The sequence below is a fragment of the Thalassophryne amazonica genome, chromosome 1 (genome assembly GCF_902500255.1).
Source record: "Thalassophryne amazonica chromosome 1, fThaAma1.1, whole genome shotgun sequence".
Taxonomy (NCBI): Eukaryota; Metazoa; Chordata; class Actinopteri; order Batrachoidiformes; family Batrachoididae; genus Thalassophryne; species Thalassophryne amazonica.
This window is the reverse complement of record NC_047103.1, coordinates 36291309-36313562: the sequence shown is the minus strand read 5'-3', so window position 1 is coordinate 36313562 and position 22254 is coordinate 36291309. Positions and strand designations below refer to the sequence as shown.

At 39.6% G+C, this 22254-nt stretch overlaps 1 protein-coding gene across 5 annotated transcripts in view; it reads right to left on the bottom strand.

Annotated features, from left to right (window-relative positions):
• Window positions 1-680: 680 nt before the first annotated feature.
• The window catches only part of zgc:112982 (uncharacterized protein LOC503771 homolog), a 36331-nt gene continuing 14757 nt past the window's right edge, over window positions 681-22254 (bottom strand). For 4 of the 5 annotated variants that reach the window (XM_034167938.1, XM_034167966.1, XM_034167944.1 and 1 more), the window contains 6 exons: window positions 20385-20505; window positions 14922-14991; window positions 13670-13809; window positions 12873-12972; window positions 4549-4663; window positions 681-1345 (listed from right to left, as the gene is read on the bottom strand). In XM_034167938.1, coding sequence (XP_034023829.1) covers window positions 1332-1345; window positions 4549-4663; window positions 12873-12972; window positions 13670-13809; window positions 14922-14991; window positions 20385-20505 — 560 coding nt within the window. In that variant the 3' untranslated portion in view covers window positions 681-1331. The remainder of the gene's footprint in view (window positions 1346-4548; window positions 4664-12872; window positions 12973-13669; window positions 13810-14921; window positions 14992-20384; window positions 20506-22254) is intronic. The other variant, XM_034167958.1, reaches the window with a different exon arrangement.

Below are 22254 nucleotides of genomic sequence, written 5' to 3'. Positions count from 1 at the left end.
AGTGTTTAGGTTCTTAAATAAATTCATTTTAATCCAGAGCAAAAAGATTAACTCTGACACATCTAAAACTGGTGTCCAGATTGAAAAACATTAAATTTACAAGTTTTACAAAACTGTAGGATTTCTTATCACTAAGATGTTATGTAGGGCATTCTACACAGAAAAAGCTTAATGTTTTAAAAAACATAGGAACAGATCACCCTGCTTGCTGGTCAGATGCAGAGTACCAGCAGCAGGTTAGCTTTACACCCTGCAAAAAAACAATTAGGCACTTGTGTGTCAACGTTGTGGCTGTTGATGTCAACAGGCCGATTTCAGACATCTGTTGAAAAGTGTTGGAACTTTCTGTTTTGCATTTTCACGTACTGACATATTTTCAAAGTTTTTTTTTTTTTCTCTCCACTGATGTAATCAAGTCACAGTGGTATGGTGTTCAACAGACTTCACAACATGACTCTGAACCAGAAACTCTCATCAGTCAATCACGTGGCAGCAAAGCGACGCCAGTGAACTAATTTCAGGTGTCAGATGGAACAGTTTGTACAAATGTCTAAACATCAGCATCCGTTTGTACCATTTGTCACTGAGGAAATTGAGAACTGAACCGTTTGCTGCCAGATGTTGGGTTTGTGGACATTTTTTATTTTATGTGGCTGTGACTGTACTCAGTAATAACACAATCAAAATTACACAGACACGCTTTATTCAGAGACCACTGTGTCATGTCGAATCATGTACCACTAACAGGCCGATTATAACACCAAGAACTATACAAAATAAAATGTTTAAACATGAAGAAAACAAGCAGGAATCATAACATTGATGGTTTCCACTAAGGGTTTAACATGTCATTAGCAAACGGTCACTGATTAGCAGGTGCGTTCATGAAACTGCACGAGAAAAACTAATGGGCGAACATTAAACAGTAGTTTACAGTCTCACTATCAGACAGGAAACAGAGCTTGTTACAGCAGAGGGTTTTTAATCACCCGCTGTGAGCTGGTTAAGTATTAACATCGAATAAAATCTACTTTCAACAAACGATGTCCTGGGGGGATGGGGGGAAGACCCTCCAAAGAAGATTTTTTTTAAAGATAGCTATGAAGAGAGAATGTGAGAAATTAGGAATTTGAGAGTACTATGGTACAAGAAAACAAACAAAGGTTTCATGTCCAACTCAATTTTATGACAATTCCCTAAAACAGATAAGAACAGAAACATCACAGTTTACTTTTTATACAGATGACTCAAGATATGGTTTTTGCTAACTGGTTGTGATCAACAAATCAGCAGACTTATCTCCTTTGATTGATTACCTTTCCAATGTCAAATCACCAGTTGATACCTGAGAGAGAGACAGAGAGAGCGAGAAAGATCTCTATGTGAATTCTATTTGTCCAATACAGCACAAAGTATTACTTCAAACTAGAGAGAAATCATTTTGTTCAAATGTACATAAAAAAAACAAAAAACTGTAGACCAGTGGAATTTAGTTGCACAAATATTATTTGAGCACCTTTAAGATATTAGGATTCACAAGGCTGGAGATGTGGAAATGTAAGAGAATTTTACATGTGAGAAGATGGATTAATGACTGAATAAAATGGAAGCTACTGGTTCTACAGAAACCTGTGAGAACTTAAAACCCAGCCACAAACAGCACTGTAGCAACCCTGTCAGCTCTATACTGCACAAAACAAGATTTAATCATTAACTTGAACTTTAGTCATCGCCATGATTTTGAGCCCGATTAACAAAGCTAACAAACTACAACTGAATTTTAGGCTGGTCTATGCTTTTTCTTTCTTTTTATAAATAGCAAATGCAGGCTTTATCTGCACTATAAAAACCAAACCAAAAAATTGAATCTTTCTTGGGAGTTCTAAACATTGAAATTATTTTCAAGACACATGAAGAATGAAACGCATTGTGAATCGCTGCTTCAAATTGCTCCCCTCACTCAAGTCCAGTCAGTCAGTCTGAAGTGCACACTAACAGCATGAAAAACCCAAAGAAACCACATTTCCTCTTTCCCACGTGTGCTTCAGTTCTTCGATCATGTGTATGTAAAATGGTAACTTGCAAATGTTGCACCCGGTCTTAAAAGGAGAAGTATGCACGCTGCATTCAGTCTGAAAGTGTCAACTTATTGGACAGTTTCATCTGCAGAAATCTTTGTATCTACAGATAATGAACTACAGACACTGTCCAAAGGTAACGGTGCATCTATGGTTGAGAGAATAAAGACAACAGAGGATGTGACCAGTGTGAGTGGGGATGAGGAGACTGGAGTGCAGGGTGTCTGAGCTGCAGCGGAGGAGGAAACCCTCCTAAAAACAGAAACGTGTCATTGGGTCAAAGGGAAAAACCCTAGACAGGATGGGAAAAACCCTAGACAGGATGGAACAGACTGACGTCTGAGACCAGCACAGTTTGTCACAGACTTACACAACAGAGACAAAGAGCTCAGGTCAAAAATAAATCTGACTAAATGTGCCATGCTGATGTACGGTCTCTCCACGCAGGAAGCGAGCCGTCAGCCGCGTGGTCTCTCCCTATTAAATATTTGTGACATTTCTGTTTCAAGCCTACAGGGCCACGATGAAACCGTAATGAATGACTATGACGATATGCATGACATGTCACTGAAAAATTTCAAGCTAAGTGATTTCTTAGAAGCGAGGTAGCAAAGTGACCAAGATTTCTGAGGGGGGGTAGTGGAACCCTCCTAATGACAAACTTTTTACATTTTTAACTTGAAATGTTAACATTTGGTGCATTTTCATAAACAAAAGTTCAGTAAAATATAAACTTGGAATATGGCCAATTTTCACAGTAATCTTAATAAAGGCTTTGAACTGGTTCAAAGGGAAAAAAACAAACAAAAAACACGAAATCATAAACTTCAAGAACAGAATCATTGTTTTAAAATAATGCTAACTTGTTAATACGGTTATTTTTTCATTTTTGAAAAGGTTTCAGTTCATAATTATAAACAAACCTTTTCAAGAATGAAAAAAAAAAAAAGGTTTATGCCCTGTCGTTCACTTAAGTTATTTTTGTTGTCTGGAGGGACAAAGCGCTGTGTCCCGTGTTTCCCAGAGCAGACAAACATCGAGGGACTTCTTTAAAAGCACTGAGTTTATTTGCATTCTTGTGCCTTTTTTGTCTTGGTGGATCATTAATTGGATTTATTTCTGAGACAACAGATGCCTGAATGGAAAGCTGTGATGACACACGTCTAAAAATGCTGCGTTTCTTCAGTAATTTCCACAATAAGGAATTAAAGTATTTTCCAGATGTTGTCTTCCAAGACAAGGATGTCTTATCGTCAGGCTGTGATGAAGAAACCGACTGAAACATCATAACAGGTCAGAATAAGACTGGACATTTGCTCAGTGCGTGAATGGTTTTAACATTTTAAACAGCCTGAACTGTATGAATGGTCATGTGAGGACTGTAGCTTTAGCTGCTGGTTAGTGCTCGGTCGGTTATTTTGATCTGTGAGGCTGAGAGCAACATGGTGCCATGTCGAAAGGAGTCAGTTGAGGTGGCTCGGGCATCTTTTCCGGATGCCCCCTGGACGCCTCGCTGGAGAGGTGTTCCGGGCACGTCCCATTGGGAGGAGGCCCCGGGGAAGACCCAGGACACGCTACAGGGACTACATCTCTCGGCTGGCTTGGGAACGCCTTGGGGTTCCCCCGGAGGAGTGTGTGTGGATCGGGAGGTCTGGGCGGCTTTGCTTGAGCTGCTGCCCCCGCGACCCAACTCCGGATAAAGCGGAAGAAAATGAATGGATGGATGGATGGATGTATTTCAGGTGATCAGTGCAGACCCGCTTTCTCTTAAAAAGGCTTTATTTTGGGAAGTTCTAGCTTCTGCTGCCTACAGCCTGCTGTATTGTCTTCTCCATTTTTCGTGGAAGCATTACAGCGCCACATACAGGTCTGGCATATACAGTGTTTTCAATGTCCCATAGCTGAAGTGGAACATTATTACCCAGTTCCGGAATTATTATTATTTTTTTTTTTTAAATAACTGGTTCAGGAATGTCAATTTTGGGGTGGAACCCAAAACTGGAAACACTAAAATGTTTGTTCAAAACAAACCAGTTGGGAAAAAATTCTGGTTAAAAGCTCTGATGTTAATAAATGGATCCCAAAATACAAGACAAATTATAAAACGCCTTTTGCTGCAGTAATTTCCAACATTAACACGTAGTTCACACCCAGGCACTTGTAGACACCACCGCTATTCAGAAAGCTTCCTACACCAGGGTTATGCTGGGTTTACGCACTGGAATGACAGAGGTTTTATAGCAGAGCAGCTGGATTTATACCCCTCCAAAACGGTCAAAACTGACAAGTCAACATTTGGAGTAGACCAAATGACATGCCTGATCAATCCAATAAATTCCTGTGATCTCAATAGCTTTTATCAGTAAGTTACCAATCCCTCCAAAAACTGGTAAGTAAACATTAACCAAATTGTGACCTGAAAGAGATCACGTTCTCTGCACGCTGGTATCAAATGAGGGAGTGACGTTACCTGTAGCACTGTTGCGGTTGTTGCCTCGTGCCATTGGTCCAGTGTGGCTGTGGCCAACATTATTCCTGTGCTGGAAACGCATGTTGTGTCTATAGTTTGCTCCCCTCCTTGGTCCCTTGGGAAGAGAAAGAGGGGGAAAAAAAAAGTTGAATGTGATCCAACTCTTGCTTTCAGTTTCCATCCAATGCGTCTATAAATACAAATAAAAACAGCCTTATTATATTATCATCATAGGCCACGGTAAACAGCCCTCTAATGGCCCAGTCACACGGCACTTAACGAAGGGCAACGAAGCCCTGACGAAACAAATCTGGACTTTTGTTGGCATCGTTTAACCTTCATGCAGCTTCATTCCTGCAGCTGGTGCTTTGTCATGATTTTTAAACTGTTGAAAAATTTGAACGAAGGGCAACGAAAACCTCAATTTGTCTTTTTGTTTTGCTGTGGTTCTTGATGTTTTTTAATTGTTTGTTTAGTTTTTGTAACGTTATTGTTTAGTTTGACTTCATTTGACCGGCTGAATGTTTTCACACAGTGCAGAAGCCGGGTTGCAAGCGCTGAGGCTGCTGCTGTGTTCATGTACCATCAGAAATTACAGGGCAAACTGTTTGCTTGGATTTTTTTTATCTGGGTGGGGGGTCAGCTTCACTGGGCTCAGACAGAATTAATCTTTTGTGTGGATACAATTAATTATTTTGCCACAACCCACTGCTGAATTTGAAACAACAAAAGTTGTGTAATTTCCGACAGTACTTGAATGCAGCATTACTGGCAGCAGCAGCTCCTGCGTGTGCTTATTATTTTTTATTAAATATAACAATATGAGTGTAGGAATGACAATTCAGCCCTTATGTACAACCCCTGGCAAAAATTATGGAATCACCGGCCTCGGAGGATGTTCACTCAGTTGTTTAATTTTGTAGAAAAAAAAAAGCAGATCACAGACATGACACAAAACTAAAGTAATTTCAAATGGCAACTTTCTGGCTTTAAGAAACACTATAAGAAATCAAGAAAAAAAGATTGTGGCAGTCAGTAACGGTTACTTTTTTAGACCAAGCAGAGGAAAAAAAAATATGGAATCACTCAATTCAGAGGAAAAAAAATTATGGAATCACCCTGTAAATTTTCATCCCCCAAACTAACACCTGCATCAAATCAGATCTGCTCGTTGACATTGACCCTATGTGTCTTTTTGCAAGGAATGTTTTCGCAGTTTTTGCTCTATGGCAAGATGCATTATCATCTTGAAAAATTATATCATCCCCAAACATCCTTTCAATTGTCCAAAATATCAACGTAAACTTGTGCATTTATTGATGATGTAATGACAGCCATCTCCCCAGTGTCTTTACCTGACATGCAGCCCCATATCATCAATGACTGTGGAAATTTACATGTTCTCTTCAGGCAGTCATCTTTATAAATCTCATTGGAACGGCACCAAACAAAAGTTCCAGCATCATCACCTTGCCCAATGCAGATTCGAGATTCATCACTGAATATGACTTTCATCCAGTCATCCACAGTCCACGACTGCTTTTCCTTAGCCCGTTGTAACCTTGTTTTTTTCTGTTTAGTTGTTAATGATGGCTTTCGTTTAGCTTTTCTGTATGTAAATCCCATTGCCTTTAGGCGGTTTCTTACAGTTCAGTCACAGACGTTGACTCCAGTTTCCTCCCATTCCTTCCTCATTTGTTTTGTTGTGCATTTTCGATTTTTGAGACATATTGCTTTAAGTTTTCTGTCTTGACGCTTTGATGTCTTCCTTGGTCTACCAGTATGTTTGCCTTTAACAACCTTCCCATGTTTGTATTTGGTCCAGAGTTTAGACACAGCTGACTGTGAACAACCAACATCTTTTGCAACATTGCGTGATGATTTACCCTCTTAAGAGTTTGAAAATCCTCTCCTTTGTTTCAACTGACATCTCTCATGTTGCCATGATTCATGTCAGTCCACTTGGTGCAACAGCTCTCCAAGGTGTGATCACTCCTTTTTAGATGCAGACTAATGAGCAGATCTGATTTGATGCAGGTGTTAGTTTTGTGGATGAAAATTTACAGGGTGATTCCATAATTTATTCCTCAGAATTGAGTGAGTCCATATTTTTTTCCCTCTGCTTGGTCTAAAAAAGTAACCGTTACTGACTGCCACAATTATTTTTCCTGATTTCTTAAAGCCAGAAAGTTGCCATTTGAAATGACTTTAGTTTTGTGTCATGTCTGTCATCTGCTTTTTTCTACAAAATTAAACAACTGAATGAACATCCTCCGAGGCTGGTGATTCCATAATTTTTGCCAGGGGTTGTACATGTGGCAACAGGTAGATAATTAAAATTATTATATAAAGAGCTGTTCTGGAAGGCAGAATTCCCGTTGTGGATCAGCTGCAGCTGGTAGAAATAACCACACATGGGGAGTGAATGTGCGTTCATACACACTGATCAATTTACTGCTCTGATATATTCAATCATCTTTACACTTATATTTATTCCCCCTTTTGACAGTTTCCTGTTATAAATCAATATATATGGCTTAGTAACGTAATACAGTGATACAGCAGAGACCACGGCGCACCAGAGGCACTACCCCTCCCTGAGCCTGGTTCTGCTGGAGGTTTCTTCCTGTTAAAAGGGAGTTTTTCCTTCCCACTGTCGCCAAGTGCTTGCTCACAGGGGGTCGTTGTGACCGTTGGGGTTTTTCCGTAATTATCGTATGGCTTTGCCTTACAATATAAAGCGCCTTGGGGCAACTGTTTGTTGTGATTTGGCGCTAAAAAAGAGAAAGAAAGAAGAAAGACCAGAGGGTTTTTTTTTTAAAATTGGAGTAAGCCAGAGCGCGCAGCGTGACGTCAGACAGTGAGGATTCTGATGATGAAGGAGATGAACTTTTGTTCTGGACGGGGAACCCAAGGAGGTGGACCAACGACGTGCACGCAGATCTCCACAGCTTCTGTTTGCAATTTCTCCAGGACTCAGGTGCTATGAGCTCCGTCCCAGCACCGAGTCCTGGAACTCAGAGATGCAGACACACACTGCTCCAGCTGTGGCTCCAGGCGCGTCTCATTTAAAGCGTCGAGATCGTTAGCTTTGGTTTTGTTAATTTCCTCTTTCGCCCCATTGCGCTCTTGCTTCGCAGGCTGTTCAGTGATAAAGCTCTTTCGTCCACCTTTTCTCAACGAATTGTGACCCTTCATTCAGGAATCGTCGTGTGCCGTGTGACTGGGCCATTAAGCTCTGTTTCGTGCAACACACGGGGGCAACTTTATTCTTGAACGGAAATTCAAAAAATATTATTGTTCACAAAATGTTTATCCCCACATCAAAAAGCTGTGCACAAAAGCATGAAAACAAATAATTTTGTCAATTATTTTCACTTTCACCTCTGCGGTGAAGCCTATCGCCCAACCAGGGATATTGTATTAGACATAATGGTGTAGTAGACCAATCACGACTGCCATACTATCGCTCTGAGAACCAAATCTATAAAAAAACATTCTTTTTTTTAGCATTTCATGTTCTCCATAATCATGAAATCCGTTTAAAGCCCAAGTGCACAGCCCTGTTCAGGAAACTGGCTGACTGTAATGGGCTTGTTGGATTACAATAATATGTTGTTGTTGTTGAATCATTTTATATAAAATTTATGACAAAAATGTCTGCATTAAATCTGTAGAGTGTCAAAACATTTGGTCCAAATGGAAATCTTTTCTGTCACAAAGGTTAAAATACCTGTGGTCATCCAGAATATTGAGAACAAATGGACAGAAAACATGCTTGACATCAAATTTTTAAGTTAACTTATCTCAATTTTCATCATACAAGTGTCAACTGTCAAGTATCTGTACATGTACTTATTATCTGTACAATATTTGTTGTCACTCAGTAAAATATAATACTGCGCAGTTGGTTAACACTTTACAATTATATGGCATGATATAGAGAAAACTTGTTATAAAGAAATCTATTACAGTAACGAATGAAATAAAGTAATTTTTACATCCAAGTGTTGAGTTTGTTATTCTTTACTATTTTTTATTTTTGTAACCCTGATATTATAAAAAATTGAGTATTAAGTAATTTGCTTGTCCCATGGATGTTTCATAATTAGATTCCACTTTTGCCAGGGGTTGTATATTCATTACATGTCCCATGGCCTACCAATCAATTGAGTTATTCTGGTATATTTTACCAGAATAACTGTTTTTGTAATGTTGTAACTGTTTTTATTTTGCTGTATGAGCAAAAACATAAGTATTTTAAACAGACTGTGGAGTTACCGGTGATGGGGACCGATACAAAATGAGCAGGTGCTCGCAGTTCCTGGTCAAACAAACATGGTTGTTAGGTTACGTGCACTCACCATGGGCATGAATGTCATGGTAATTTTGGACTGTTATTCATTTCTTTGACCTGTTGTTTTTGCCAGGGTGGAATGATTGTACATCATTAATTACTTTAAAAAATAGGAATCGGGTGCACAATTTTGAATTTATTTTGGATCTCCTCTAATCCACAGAGGGTCAGATTATATGTACAGATTCAAATATACACATACATTCACAAAATAATGTAATAAGTGGTGCTGAAAGCTCTACAATGTCTTAACATGACAAGGCCGATTAACATCTCATTTTGTTTGACAACACGCACTGGACTGACCAACACAATGGGAATGTCCAAGAAAATCAGTGAAGATCTAAAGACAACTGTAGATTTACACAACTTGGGAATGTCTCTTGGAGCCATTTCTAAACAGCTGCAAATTACAAGATCATCAATTCAAACAATTTCACACAAACACGTTAGTCGGATGTACTACCACTTTGCCTGGAAGAAAACCCAAACTGTCAGACTCAGATGAGAGGAAACTAACGAAGGACACCGAAGCCAAAACAAAATCTGGATTTACGCTGACTTTCGGAGACATCGTTTAACCAGCGTCCAGTTTCGATCGGTCAGCCGCTCGGTGAAGCGTCAAAACATGCGATCGGTCAGCCGCTCGGTGAAGCGTCAAAACATGCAATCGGTCAGCCGCTCCGTGAGGCGTCATAACAAGCTGTTGCTTCTAATGACGCCAAACACGTGAGCAAGAGGCTCCCCAACTGGAAGTCTCAGTTTCAACATGGCGGCGCAACTTGAAAAGTGTCCATTCTCCAGTTTGTCCTTGATCAGTGTTACACATATGCACACAAGAGATTTTTGTGATTTTGCATTCTGTCGCAAGCAGGTGCTTTACACACGCACAAACAGAGGCGGTGGCGGAACACAAACGCAGTACAGCTTTCAATTATGGTAACAGCAACATGACACTTACCTAAACTGACAATCAATTAAACTACAAATAACACTAACAACATTGTTTAACATAAACCACAATAACATTTAAAACCCCAAACTCCCATGGTGCTTTGCAGTGCAATGTCCATTGTTCACTGTTAGCTAATATTGCTAATTTCTCCAAAAATATTAGTCCTATCAACTTTCCGTTTCTGCAGTGTTCATCCTTGACCCAAAATACATAAGCATAACAAGTGACAAATGTCAGCTCTCCCCAGTTTGTCCGTGATCGAAGCCACACACACACACACGCGCATGCACACAGAGGCCACTTTGCTATTATAATAGTTTATTATTATCTAAACTTCCTATCACAACTGTATATTCTTAATGATATTATCATTTGTAGGCTTGTCAGTGAAAATAAGCAAAAGCAAATGAATCAAATATTAAAGCTTAATATCAATGTTTAAGAAATAATTGTTTTGTATAACATTATTGTGTGATGCGGAAGACTGGCATCCTGTCCAGGCAGTACCCCTACCCAAGCCCTATTACCGCTGGGATAAGGTTCAGCACCCCCGCTGTAGCTCTTAACTGGAGTAAGCAGATACAGAGTGAATGAAGAGCATCATTATGGTGCGTTTACACATAGGCAGGATGCATTACGAATGTCATATTTTCATCATTCTTGGCACATTCCTGACATTCTTAATGTGATTTAACACATCTGAATAGATTTCTTAATAGTGCGTGTTATTTGTGACTTTTGGCCGTCAAAAAAAAAAAAATCTTCCAAGAATGTCACGCACCACCCTCCCTTCGCCTCATGTTGTGGAGGTCACAACTGAGCGTGTTGATCCATCTTGATCAGTGGTGATCCTTAATGGAGTGTGACAGCGTTCTTCTCTGACACGCGCACAATTAAACCCTGCTGCACTGCATTCAGTTTCATTGCTGCAGTATGCTGAAGAACAGTGACGCCAAGTCGGCTAAAAGTCTTGTTCCAATGCTCATCAGCGCGCTCCTGCAGGTGTTCCACCTGCTGCTGTGCCTGATGATTATGAAAACAAGTGAGATGAGAGCTATGTGGAGCCACATATCTGACTCTCTCGTCTCCTCCTGCTCCTCTCTGCGCCACTCCATGGCCAGAGCCCAACTAAGCATGCAGTCACAAAGTTCTTCTGCTGTGGATTTTGAGGAGCAAACTGGAGCGATCTGAATTGGTTAGCAGCTGATGGATGAATACGGGGATGTATGTGGAGACAATTTGCCTCACTCACAATGGCACACACGTGCCATTAGTCATAACAGTTTCTGAGGACACCTGATGCCTCTGCCTCAAATCATCACATTCGTAATCAGCGGCCAAGAATGTATACTTTGTGGCATTCGTGACTTGTCGTTATGTGTAAACACAGCACTAACTTCAATAGTGTAATAGTCCGGCGGCTAAGGGACAAATTTTAGGGGAATCATGCACTTTTATACAAAAGTGCCAAAACTTTATCAGAGGTACTTTATAGTGTCCTGAAGTATATAAGATCAGGAGATATTGAATCCATAAACGTCTACACTCTAAAAACTTGGGTTTAAGAGAATAACCATTTTCAGCCTTCTACAGCATATAATTCATGACAAACTATTATCCAAATGTCTTTTTAAGTTCATAATATAAACTTGAAGGTTATGAAAAATGTATTAAGGCTAAGTAGGGATGCTTCGAATGTACTTCAGTGTGCTTACACTCTTAGAAAAAGCGTTAATCTAGGGAAAGTGACTAAATATTGTCTAACTCATTATGAATATCAATATACCTATGCAATATAGCTGTTTGCGAGCATAGGGCAAAGGAATGATGCTACTCGTGCACTCTAACATATTTACACTCGAAAATAACAGTGTTTGAACGGAAAGAAATGTTTTTTTTATTAATTACAAGAAATCAATTTTGTTTTTATGGCCATAACCATTACTATTATTATTATTATTGTTATTATTATTTTATGTTATTGGTATTAAGACGATTCTCACCATATTTTTTAACTGAAAACATTGTAAATACCTGGTTGGCAAACTTCCTAGATATGCACAAATGTTTCATGAATATTTTTAATGAACTACTCTCTACAGCTTTCATGCTAGGAAGATCACAGTGACCTAATTTTATGTCTCAGAGGTAGAGGCCTGTTAAAGATCCCTACAGGCCTAAAATGAGTCCTGTACCGCTTTCCATTTTGAAACATACCACCCTGCTAATGTATAAGGATGTACGACGACGTATGACGCCTCACGACGGACGATACATGATCACATAAGCTCAGTATAGCTTTGCACTAGTTGCAGCAGCCATTCTCTACAGCTTAATGTCCAATCTTGATCACTGGCCCCCTACATAATAACCATATGATCGTATTGTCATATGAATAGCAAAATATACACTGTATTATAACCATGCAAACACCCTTTTAAAAAAAGCAGGATACAGGGCTAAAATCAAATGTCTCCCGCTTTGACATGACTAAATATAACCAAAAGAGTCCCTGGACAAAGTTTGGTGCTTTTGTAAAAAAAAGTGCACATTCTATCCCTTAACTGCTGGACTATAAAGACAGCATGTGATTGGAGAGTGGGCATGAAGAACGTGTGGGGGAAAAGCTGAACAGAAGAATTCTTAAGGTGAAAAAAAGGCACCTCAAAGAAAAGCAAGGTGTGGGAGGTCAGAGTACTTTCAGCCAATGAATTTTCATTTTCTTTAAATAAGAAAATTTAAAAGTCAGAGAATGACCCAATTTTCTCCTCACTAATATTCATGGTTGCAGTCCCGGTGAAGATGAATTAAAGCACAGAGAGTTCAGGTTGTTCATGAATGGACCCATGCATCAGTAGTTGCTACAGAGCCAAGTAAAATGCCTCATGAACAGTTGTACAGATGGTCTGATGTCCTTTGTTTCCATGTTCCATCATCATCTAAACAGGTCAAGTTGCACATGTGTGAATAAATAATGTGTACTTGCTGTGATGTTAGTTTAGGAAGACTCACCATTCTGCCTCCTCGTCTCGTCTTTTGCTGCCCTGACCACCTGGAAAATCCCCCTTCCATCTGGGCGGCCTCGACCTCGATGTACTCTTCACACTGCTTGCTATACACAAACATGAACAGAAATTTACAGAAACATGTGAGTAGTTATGGGGTTCATAACAACAACAGTAATTTTATGTTACATTTTCTTTTCCACACAAACAGTGAGGGAATATGATGACAAACCACTCAAAATCCAGCATATATTTAAAAAATGAAGCAGCAGATCTCCATGAACATGTGATGCCATCTGTAGTGCATAAACTCCATGTGAGACAACAACAAACACAAGGACCACTGAAACAGTTACACAGAAAGGTGTTTTCACATCACCTCTGCAGATTGGGTGTGCTTTAAGCCACATGACAGACTCACAAATGCTGTCGTCCTGTGTAAAGGGGCCTAACACTGGTTAAAATGTTTTTGTTGTGCAGCTCTCGTGTTCCCATTTAGTCTTATAGTTTTACAGGAGATGTTTTCCTTGTTTCTAATGTATATCCTGCAAATTGATCGGAGGGTGGGGATCAGTAGCACCACATTTATTCAGCAGGGGGTGAAATATAATTAATGCATTACACGATTTTCCCTTCATTTAAAAAACAGGCATGGGGGGGCGACAATGACAGACTGTTAGAAATGTACACAGACATGAACTTGATTAACACATTACATGCAAAAGAGGAAGGTGTATAAAAAAAGGGGGGCCGTTAAAATTACACAGCATGACAGATATAAAACAAATAAGAGTTTAACCTCACCTGAGTGGGCTTAGGGGGCGCTGTGACATACTGTTTCCTGGTATAGTAACCTTGACTCCCTCCAGCCTCTCCTGTCTCCTCCTCTCCAAGTCATGCCTCAGGTCACCCGGACCTCGCAACGGTTGCTGCTTCATTACCTGCTATAATACACACCTAATAAGGTCATTTAAAAAAAAAAAAAAAAAAAAAAAAAAAAAAAAAAAAAAAAAAAAAAAAAAAGGTGCTGCTGGTGCTACTAACCCTTTACCTGGGACTGAGCCCAGTAACAAGATATGTTGCTGCCCCCTGGTGGCCAAATGATTAAACAATAAACCCATTTACAATATAGTTGTGAATAAACCATTGTTACATTCTCAATGCACATGCTCAGTAGTGTGTAAATCTTGTGTGACTAAGCGTGAGCTCCCACCTCAGCTGTTGGCATGGGGAGCATTAAGTATTTATTCGTCCAAAACACAAGTAGCAACTCTTGCAGCTTATTCCACAAGGCACTGTTCTACTATGATTGTCCACGATTCAAAAAAGTCCTAAAAGAGGATGAAACGACTAAATCCAGCTTGCCTCCTAACAGGCTGGTTTATAAAGTGCAGACCTGGCAATGTGCCGGAAAACAAAAGTACTGCGCCCTCAGCCAGAAGTTCTGTAACTTACAGTGCACCTTGAACCGTTTCTAAACTCTTAAAAAATTGAGTTGGTGTTTTCTTTTCATGACAACTGAAGCAGTACATTTTAACGTTTTCGAGGAATGAGTGGACAGAATGGAAGGAATGGATATTGTTATATAACGTTCTGAAGTTTGCCTGCCAAGGCTTCATGGGAAACTCTGCTGTTTTTCTGGCTTTCCTCCCAAACACAGCTAACATTTGTGCAAGGCATGTTTAATTCAAGACATTAAATGTAGTTTCACACAAGTTATTTTTACTGTTGTAATACTTAATGATTTTCATGAATAAAGCTGTGACAAAAAGGTACACACAATGTGTACAGGATTACAGCTGGTGGCACCAGTGTTCGCTACTAAATACTGTCTTATTGTTCTGGTTGTCAGCATTATCCATAGATTCAGTCTTTTCCGTGTAGTAACATGGAGGATGCATGCCCTCATTAAAAGGCTCTGCTCCCCACAGCATTTTACATGAGCGACTTGCAGAGTACTTGGTATGCATGTGCCAAATAATGTAACAATTCAGGATACCAAGACAATCTTAGAGAAATTCTTCTCTGTTCTTGCGTTAGACATCGAACTGTTTACCTGCATGGGACCCACGCTGGAAAACAAAGGCTCATCGTCGATCAGTGTGTTATTATGGAAGGTGAAACCCCTGCATGGAAGGAAGGAAAACAAAGAGAGATAACTCAGTCTTTGATGTCATATATATCTACAAAACACCAATAAACAACAAAACTTTATAGCTTGTTGCATCTAGAGAGGTTTGACATTTTCATCTTTAGCTTGATATTTTTCTGCAGTTGTGTCTTGTTTTTGTGGCTTTCCACTTCTCAAATATTACCATTCCGCGACGTATTGCTACTATATGCTCAAAAACTCATCGACACTAATGAACATATTACATTCACAATTCAATAATTATGACGGATTGTCCACAGATACATTTTTGTCTGTATGTGCAAAGATCAACAGACTTTTTTTGGTATGATTTATGATGAGTAAATCAGTAATGTAATGAGTGCTGTGCAGACCTGTTACACTGTATGTCATAGTAGCAGACTGTGTGGCTTAATATCTGAAATCAAACCAACGCAAGGCTGTAAAAGTTAGCAAGAAACAAAATCACTTGTAAACCTAAATACACTGTTTTTGTAACCAGCAAACACCACTGAAGTTATTTACAAGACATCTTATAGAGATGTAGCGGGCACATCCTGGGAATGCCCATCAAGCAAAAAGCCAAGTGTGTGTTGTCGTTAGGGATGGGTATTGATAAGATTTTATCGATATCGATGCCATTATCGATTCTGCTTATCGATCCGATTCCTTATTGATTCCCTTATCGATACCTCTTGAGAATTTTCTGTGTACTAAAAGTAGGCTTTACAGGTTTCCAATAAATATGAAATTGGTCACTAATCTAGGGATGTCCCGATCCGATCACGTGATCGGAAATCAGGCCCGAGCACATGGTTTCAGACTTGATCGAAATCGGACGTTGCATCCCGATCAGGAATCCGATATAGATTATTATATTATTATTATAATATTTATATCATTATTTTGACCAGCGCTATTTCAGGCTCATTATTGCAGATTAATGGCCCTTTCACACGTGGGAAGCGTCAGAGGCGTGAGACACGTTGCTTTTTAGAGGCGTCAGAAGCGTCGCTTTAGCTCGGCTTTTGACGTGGCCGCGCACTGCCGCTTGTCGGCAGCCTAACGCGGTCAAAGTTCAACCCAATCGTTTTTTTTTTTTTTTTCGGGATAAGTTCAACCGGACAGAGGTGGGGGGAGTTACGCGCGTAAAGTTTCTTTTGCAGAACTGCTGTTTGTGTGTTTACGTGCTCAGCCTGACGCCTCGATGGAATGACAAGAGGATGATGGACACTTTCCCACTGAAACTCTTGCTCAGTCATCCTTCCGTGCGCAGCAGGACCCGGTGCTGACCAAGTCCTCAGGACGAGGATCTGTCATCTGATTAACAAAAAGAAAAAAAAAAAAAAAAAAAAAAAAAAAATTGTCCTGTGATCTTTTGTCTGCAAAACAGAGCGAGAGATGGTGTGTGCACGAGCGACGTGCACACTCATCACATTTAGGAGCGCGTCTTAAAGAGCTTCCGTCTTCATTCACGTTCACTGCGCTGCTCTGAACTTGTTGAACACTGATAAAGCATCAGAGGGGCACACTGAGGACTGTCAGGACGCAAATGTAAGTAGTTTTTTTTTTTTTTACTTTTACTTTTCAAGTTGACTTTTGAACTTTCGATGCTCTGAGCTGTGACGTAGCTTTGCGCTGTCCAATAGGAACGACGCATCGGGCCAAAACACCTAAGACTAGTGGCAGAAACCACTGATCTGTACAAATGGTAAATGGACTGCATTTATAAAGCGCTTTTCCATCTGCATCAGACACTCAAAGCGCTTTACAATAATGCCCCACATTCACCCCAATGTCAGGGTGCTGCCATACAAGGCGCTCACTACACACCGGGAGCAATAGGGGATTAAAGACCTTGCCCAAGGGCTTTTAATGATTTTCCAGTCAGGCTGGGATTTGAACCACAGATCAGTGCAGAAACCACGTGTCTGAAGAAAAATCCTTGGAAATGTTTTTTTGTTGTTGTTTGTTACCTCAAAATTTCTGATTACTCTTTAAAAAAAGTTTAGAACACTTGTAATTAAAATAGCTAAATCAATAAATGGTTCTTTAGAAACCTTTCATCTATAAATTAAAACCACCTGTTATTTCAGATTAGATAATTTCTTGTTTAAAATAAGGAACCTTTGACATTTATTTTTAGACAAATAAAATAACATGGAAATTTGTACATTTTTAAAGTCTGGTAGATTATTACTTGAGGTGAAGTGCACTGTTTAAGTGATAAATAATAAAATAAGGTGACTAAAATGAAATTATTATATATTTAGCATTTGTTCATTGTTCATTCAGTTTTTTAAAATATCGGATCGGGACTCGGTATCGGCAGATACTCAAAATCAGATGACTCGGAATAGGATCGGGGCCAAAAAAAAAAAAACCTGATCGGGACATCCCTACTGTAATCTTGCTCTCTGGACATAAATAAAAATAAACAAATCTGTAGTTTTTGTCAAAAGCATTCGATGATTCTCAGAGTCCCAGTTAGTGACTTTAATCCGCACAAAAGTGACTCACGATTGACATATTCAGGGATGAAAGTGGTGAAAAACAAACAAAAAAAAGCTGTAACCCAAAATTACCCCCCAACACCTCCCACACAAAAAATGTTTGAATTCTAGAAGCTCTGAAATTCAATCTGGGACAATTCCAGACAATAAACTGCAGTGAGTGCAGCATCCATTTTGGTGAGAAAAAACCCCCCAACTTTCCTTATTCTAATTCATTCCAGTAGTATTCTGCTCTTACTAGGATGCAGCAGTTTTCTAGCTTGGCAGATAGCTCCGGAGGAAATCACTGAAGAAATTAACACATTGAAAATATGGTTTGACCGAAACAAATTGTCATTAAACTTAAATAAGACAGGGATGAAATGGAGGTGTAAGAGTCACTAGATGTTCACAGGAAATGGTTATTCATTTCTATATTTTTTTATGTTCATTGTTAGTTGGTTTTAGATTTTCTGTTGTGTTTTTAATCAGGTTCTTTTCGTCTTTCTCTAAAATTGTAGTTGTTGTAGTTATTATTACTATTATTATTGTTGTTTCTACAACCCCTGGCAAAAATTATGGAATCACCGGCCTTGGAGGATGTTCATTCAGTTGTTTAATTTTGTAGGGGAAAAAAGCAGATCACAGACATGACACAAAACTAAAGTCATTTCAAATGGCAACTTTCTGGCTTTAAGAAACACTGTAAGAAATCAAGAAAAAAAATTGTGGCAGTCAGTAACGGTTACTTTTTTAGACCAAGCAGAGGGAAAAAAATATGGACTCACTCAATTCTGAGGAATAAATTATGGAATCACCCTGTAAATTTTCATCCACAAAACTAACACCTGCATCAAATCAGATCTGCTCGTTAGTCTGCATCTAAAAAGGAGTGATCACACCTTGGAGAGCTGTTGCACCAAGTGGACTGACATGAATCATGGCTCCAACACGAGAGATGTCAATTGAAACAAAAGAGAGGATTATCAAACTCTTAAAAGAGGGTAAATCATCACGCAATGTTGCAAAAGATGTTGGTTGTTCACAGTCAGCTGTGTCTAAACTCTGGACCAAATACAAACAACATGGGAAGGTTGTTAAAGGCAAACATACTGGTAGACCAAGGAAGACATCAAAGCGTCAAGACAGAAAACTTAAAGCAATATGTCTCAAAAATCGAAAATGCACAACAAAACAAATGAGGAACAAATGGGAGGAAACTGGAGTCAGCATCTGTGACCAAACTGTAAGAAACCGCCTAAAGGAAATGGGATTTACATACAGAAAAGCTAAACGAAAGCCATCATTAACACCTAAACAGAAAAAACAAGGTTACAATGGGCTAAGGAAAAGCAATCGTGGACTGTGGATGACTGGATTAAAATGTCATATTCAGTGATGAATCTCAAATCTGCATTGGGCAAGGTGATGATGCTGGAACTTTTGTTTGGTGCCATTCCAATGAGATTTATAAAGATGACTGCCTGAAGAGAACATGTAAATTTCCACAGTCATTGATGATATGGGGCTGCATGTCAGGTAAAGACACTGGGGAGATGGCTGTCATTACATCATCAATAAATGCACAAGTTTACGTTGATATTTTGGACACTTTTCTTATCCCAGCAACTGAAAGGATGTTTGGGGATGATGAAATCATTTTTCAAGATGATAATGCATCTTGCCATAGAGCAAAAACATTCCTTGCAAAAAGATACATAGGGTCAATGTCATGGCCTGCCAATAGTCCGGATCCTAAGCCAATTGAAAATCTTTGGTGGAAGTTGAAGAAAATGGTCCATGACAAGGCTCCAACCTGCAAAGCTGATCGGGCAACAGCAATCAGAGAAAGTTGGAGCCAGATTGATGAAGAGTACTGTTTGTCACTCATTAAGTCCATGCCTCAGAGATTGCAAGCTGTTATAAAAGCCAGAGGTGGTGCAACAAAATGATGATGTGTTGAAGCGTTCTTTTGTTTTTCACGATTCCATAATTTTTTCCTCAGAATTGAGTGATTCCATATTTTTTCCCTCTGCTTGGTCTAAAAAAGTAACCGTTACTGACTGCCACAATTTTCCTGATTTCTTATAGTGTTTCTTAAAGCCAGAAAGTTGCCATTTGAAATGACTTTAGTTTTGTGTCATGTCTGATCTGCTTTTTTTCTACAAAATTAAACAACTGAATGAACATCCTCCGAGACTGGTGATTCCGTAATTTTTGCCAGGGGTTGTATTATTATTAATATATAAACAAAATAAATGTAAAAATATTACAATTTGTAATACATATGACTTATGACAAACACTGTGCCATTATTATACAGAAAACAAAAGCATTAGCATCGGTCCCATTTTTAAGTTATAAAATATATCTATCAACTGTTTCAGAAGACCATAACAGGTCGGTTTAACATAAAAAAGGTAAATATTACTCACAGACATATGCTCTTTCGGCTTTTAGCGGGGGAAAATTAAGATAAAGCAAAATAAAACAATGAAGCAATACATCGAAGCACTGCTTCGATCTGCGACTCACTGCTTCGATTGATTCAAGGTTCAAAGCAAAGCTGCGCTGCAGAAAAGTTGATCACAGACCCGCTGCAGGGTCTGTAATCAATGTACAGAAATGATCATTTTCCTGACAAACACCCCTAAAAACAACGGCCACTCTGAAGGGCCGATATCATTAAGCAAAAAAGGTTATTGATGTCAGTGGATTCTTAACGATAATCGAAAGGTATCGGTTCTCGATACCCATCCCTAGTTGTCATTTGTAGCTAATTTGACCGTAACATTACCCACTGCCAAGATTATGACATTTGGAGCTTCATGGAGTATAGGGTTGATAGAAGATTTACTGAAAATGACAAAAGGCGTTTTGATATTCTGAGACATACCGTTTAGAACTGAACCTCTCATCTAGCGTCAGCTCCTCTAAGTCACCATCAGAATAGCCGCCCTTTTGGGGAGCTGCAAATCGCTCATTTAGGCTGACCCCACTGTCTCTGAAATACTGATCTGTAGTTTGGGCACAAGACACAAAAACCCACATCATGATGTAAAACATATCATGACTTATAGTACAACTACACAATGTTCTCATGGGGTCCAAGAAACTGTTTGTTTCATGTTATAATATACAATTGTAGACTTTTGATGAGGTGTACCCATGATTATGTGGACCTGGTCAGGAACCCCCATCCTGACCAGGCCCACATAATCACGGGTACACTGAAATCAAACATCTATAACTGTTTTATTATATGGTAAACAAGAAAATTGGGAGTTTGTCAAACATACTAAAACTGAAAAATCAATCTCAAGTTTCAGCTCTTTATTATTACTGTCATACTGCACCAACAGGTCCAAAATACTTCATGAGCACAATCTCTAAAGCCCCTTTCACACCAGGGCTGCCTCAAGCTTCCTGTGGTGTCATGACAACGGAGGAATGTCTGCGTCAGGTGCGTGCTGCAGACAGACTGTGTACTCTGATTTATCTTCTAGTTTATATTTGTTCTTGTGCTGAGCTGCAGGTCTGTGCTGAGTTGTTATAGTTTATTTTTCCTACTTTGACTGTGAAATGCACGTGCGCACAAACGAACCGTCTGTGAGTAAATGTGGAGATGTCTGGAGTTACACTTGATGTGGATATGTCCTGTCTCTGGCAATCAGTCTGGGAGCAGGACTTATGTCCTTTCTTTAACACAGTGATGAAAGAGTTTTGGAGAGCGAGGAGCGCAGGCAGCCTTTTTTTCTTTTAATTGTTCACATGTGCGCGCACGAACGAATCGTCCGTGAGTGGACTGGAGATGTCCGGACTTTTTACTGAATGTTGCCATGTCCTGTCTCTGGCAATCAGTCTGTGAGCAGGACTTTTATGGACTGTATTTAAACACTTTTGCGAGAGAAGACAGAGGAGCTGCTGCAGCAGCTGCAGCCAGCAGCGGCTTTGTGTACACGGCGTCGTCATGACGACGCAACTCGAAGCGGGCCAAAGTAGGCATTGTATCACGTTATCTGATTGGTCGTTATCAATAGAAGGCATCGCTCGATGGGCTAGCACTACGCTGCAAGCGAGGCGTACTCGGCTCCACCAGCGGTCAACTTGACGTGGTACAGCTCAGAAAGTGGCAAATGGGCCAATCAGAAGTTGGCAAAATCACATACCATATAATGTGAATAATAAAAAGCTGACAATTGACTACGGTAAGACTTTGTCATAATTTTTACAACTACAGTAAAACTCGCCTACACCATCGTCGCATGAACAGGATATTCGCACTCACCGGACAAAAGCAAAAGTCCCAATGTTTTTGTATGGTTTTCCATGTAATAAACACCGTATATACACTTGTTTTTGTCCTGTCCCATCGCAATGTATTCCCATTTAAAAAAAAACTCACAAGTACTGGACAGAGCAGTCTGGGTGTGTCCAGTAACAGAGGTATGAAATGAAGTTCAGCACTGACACTTGCTGATTCGAGTAAAATGGGTACCACATTCCCTTGATTAAAACCCCGGGTGTTTATTGTGTTCAAACAGTGCTCAGACCCAGCGCCAAAGGCCAGTAATTATTAACATGCTACTTGTTGCCTGTACTGTAATATGGTGTCAAGTTTCACATGTCCCTGGATGTGGTAAACCAAAGACAGACGCTTTAGATGAGAGCCCTCTGCGTCACTGTGAACCCTCCCTGTAACCTGACGTGCACCTACTAAACGACAGAGACCGCAAGGACTGATTAGTCACTTTTCCGATTTCACA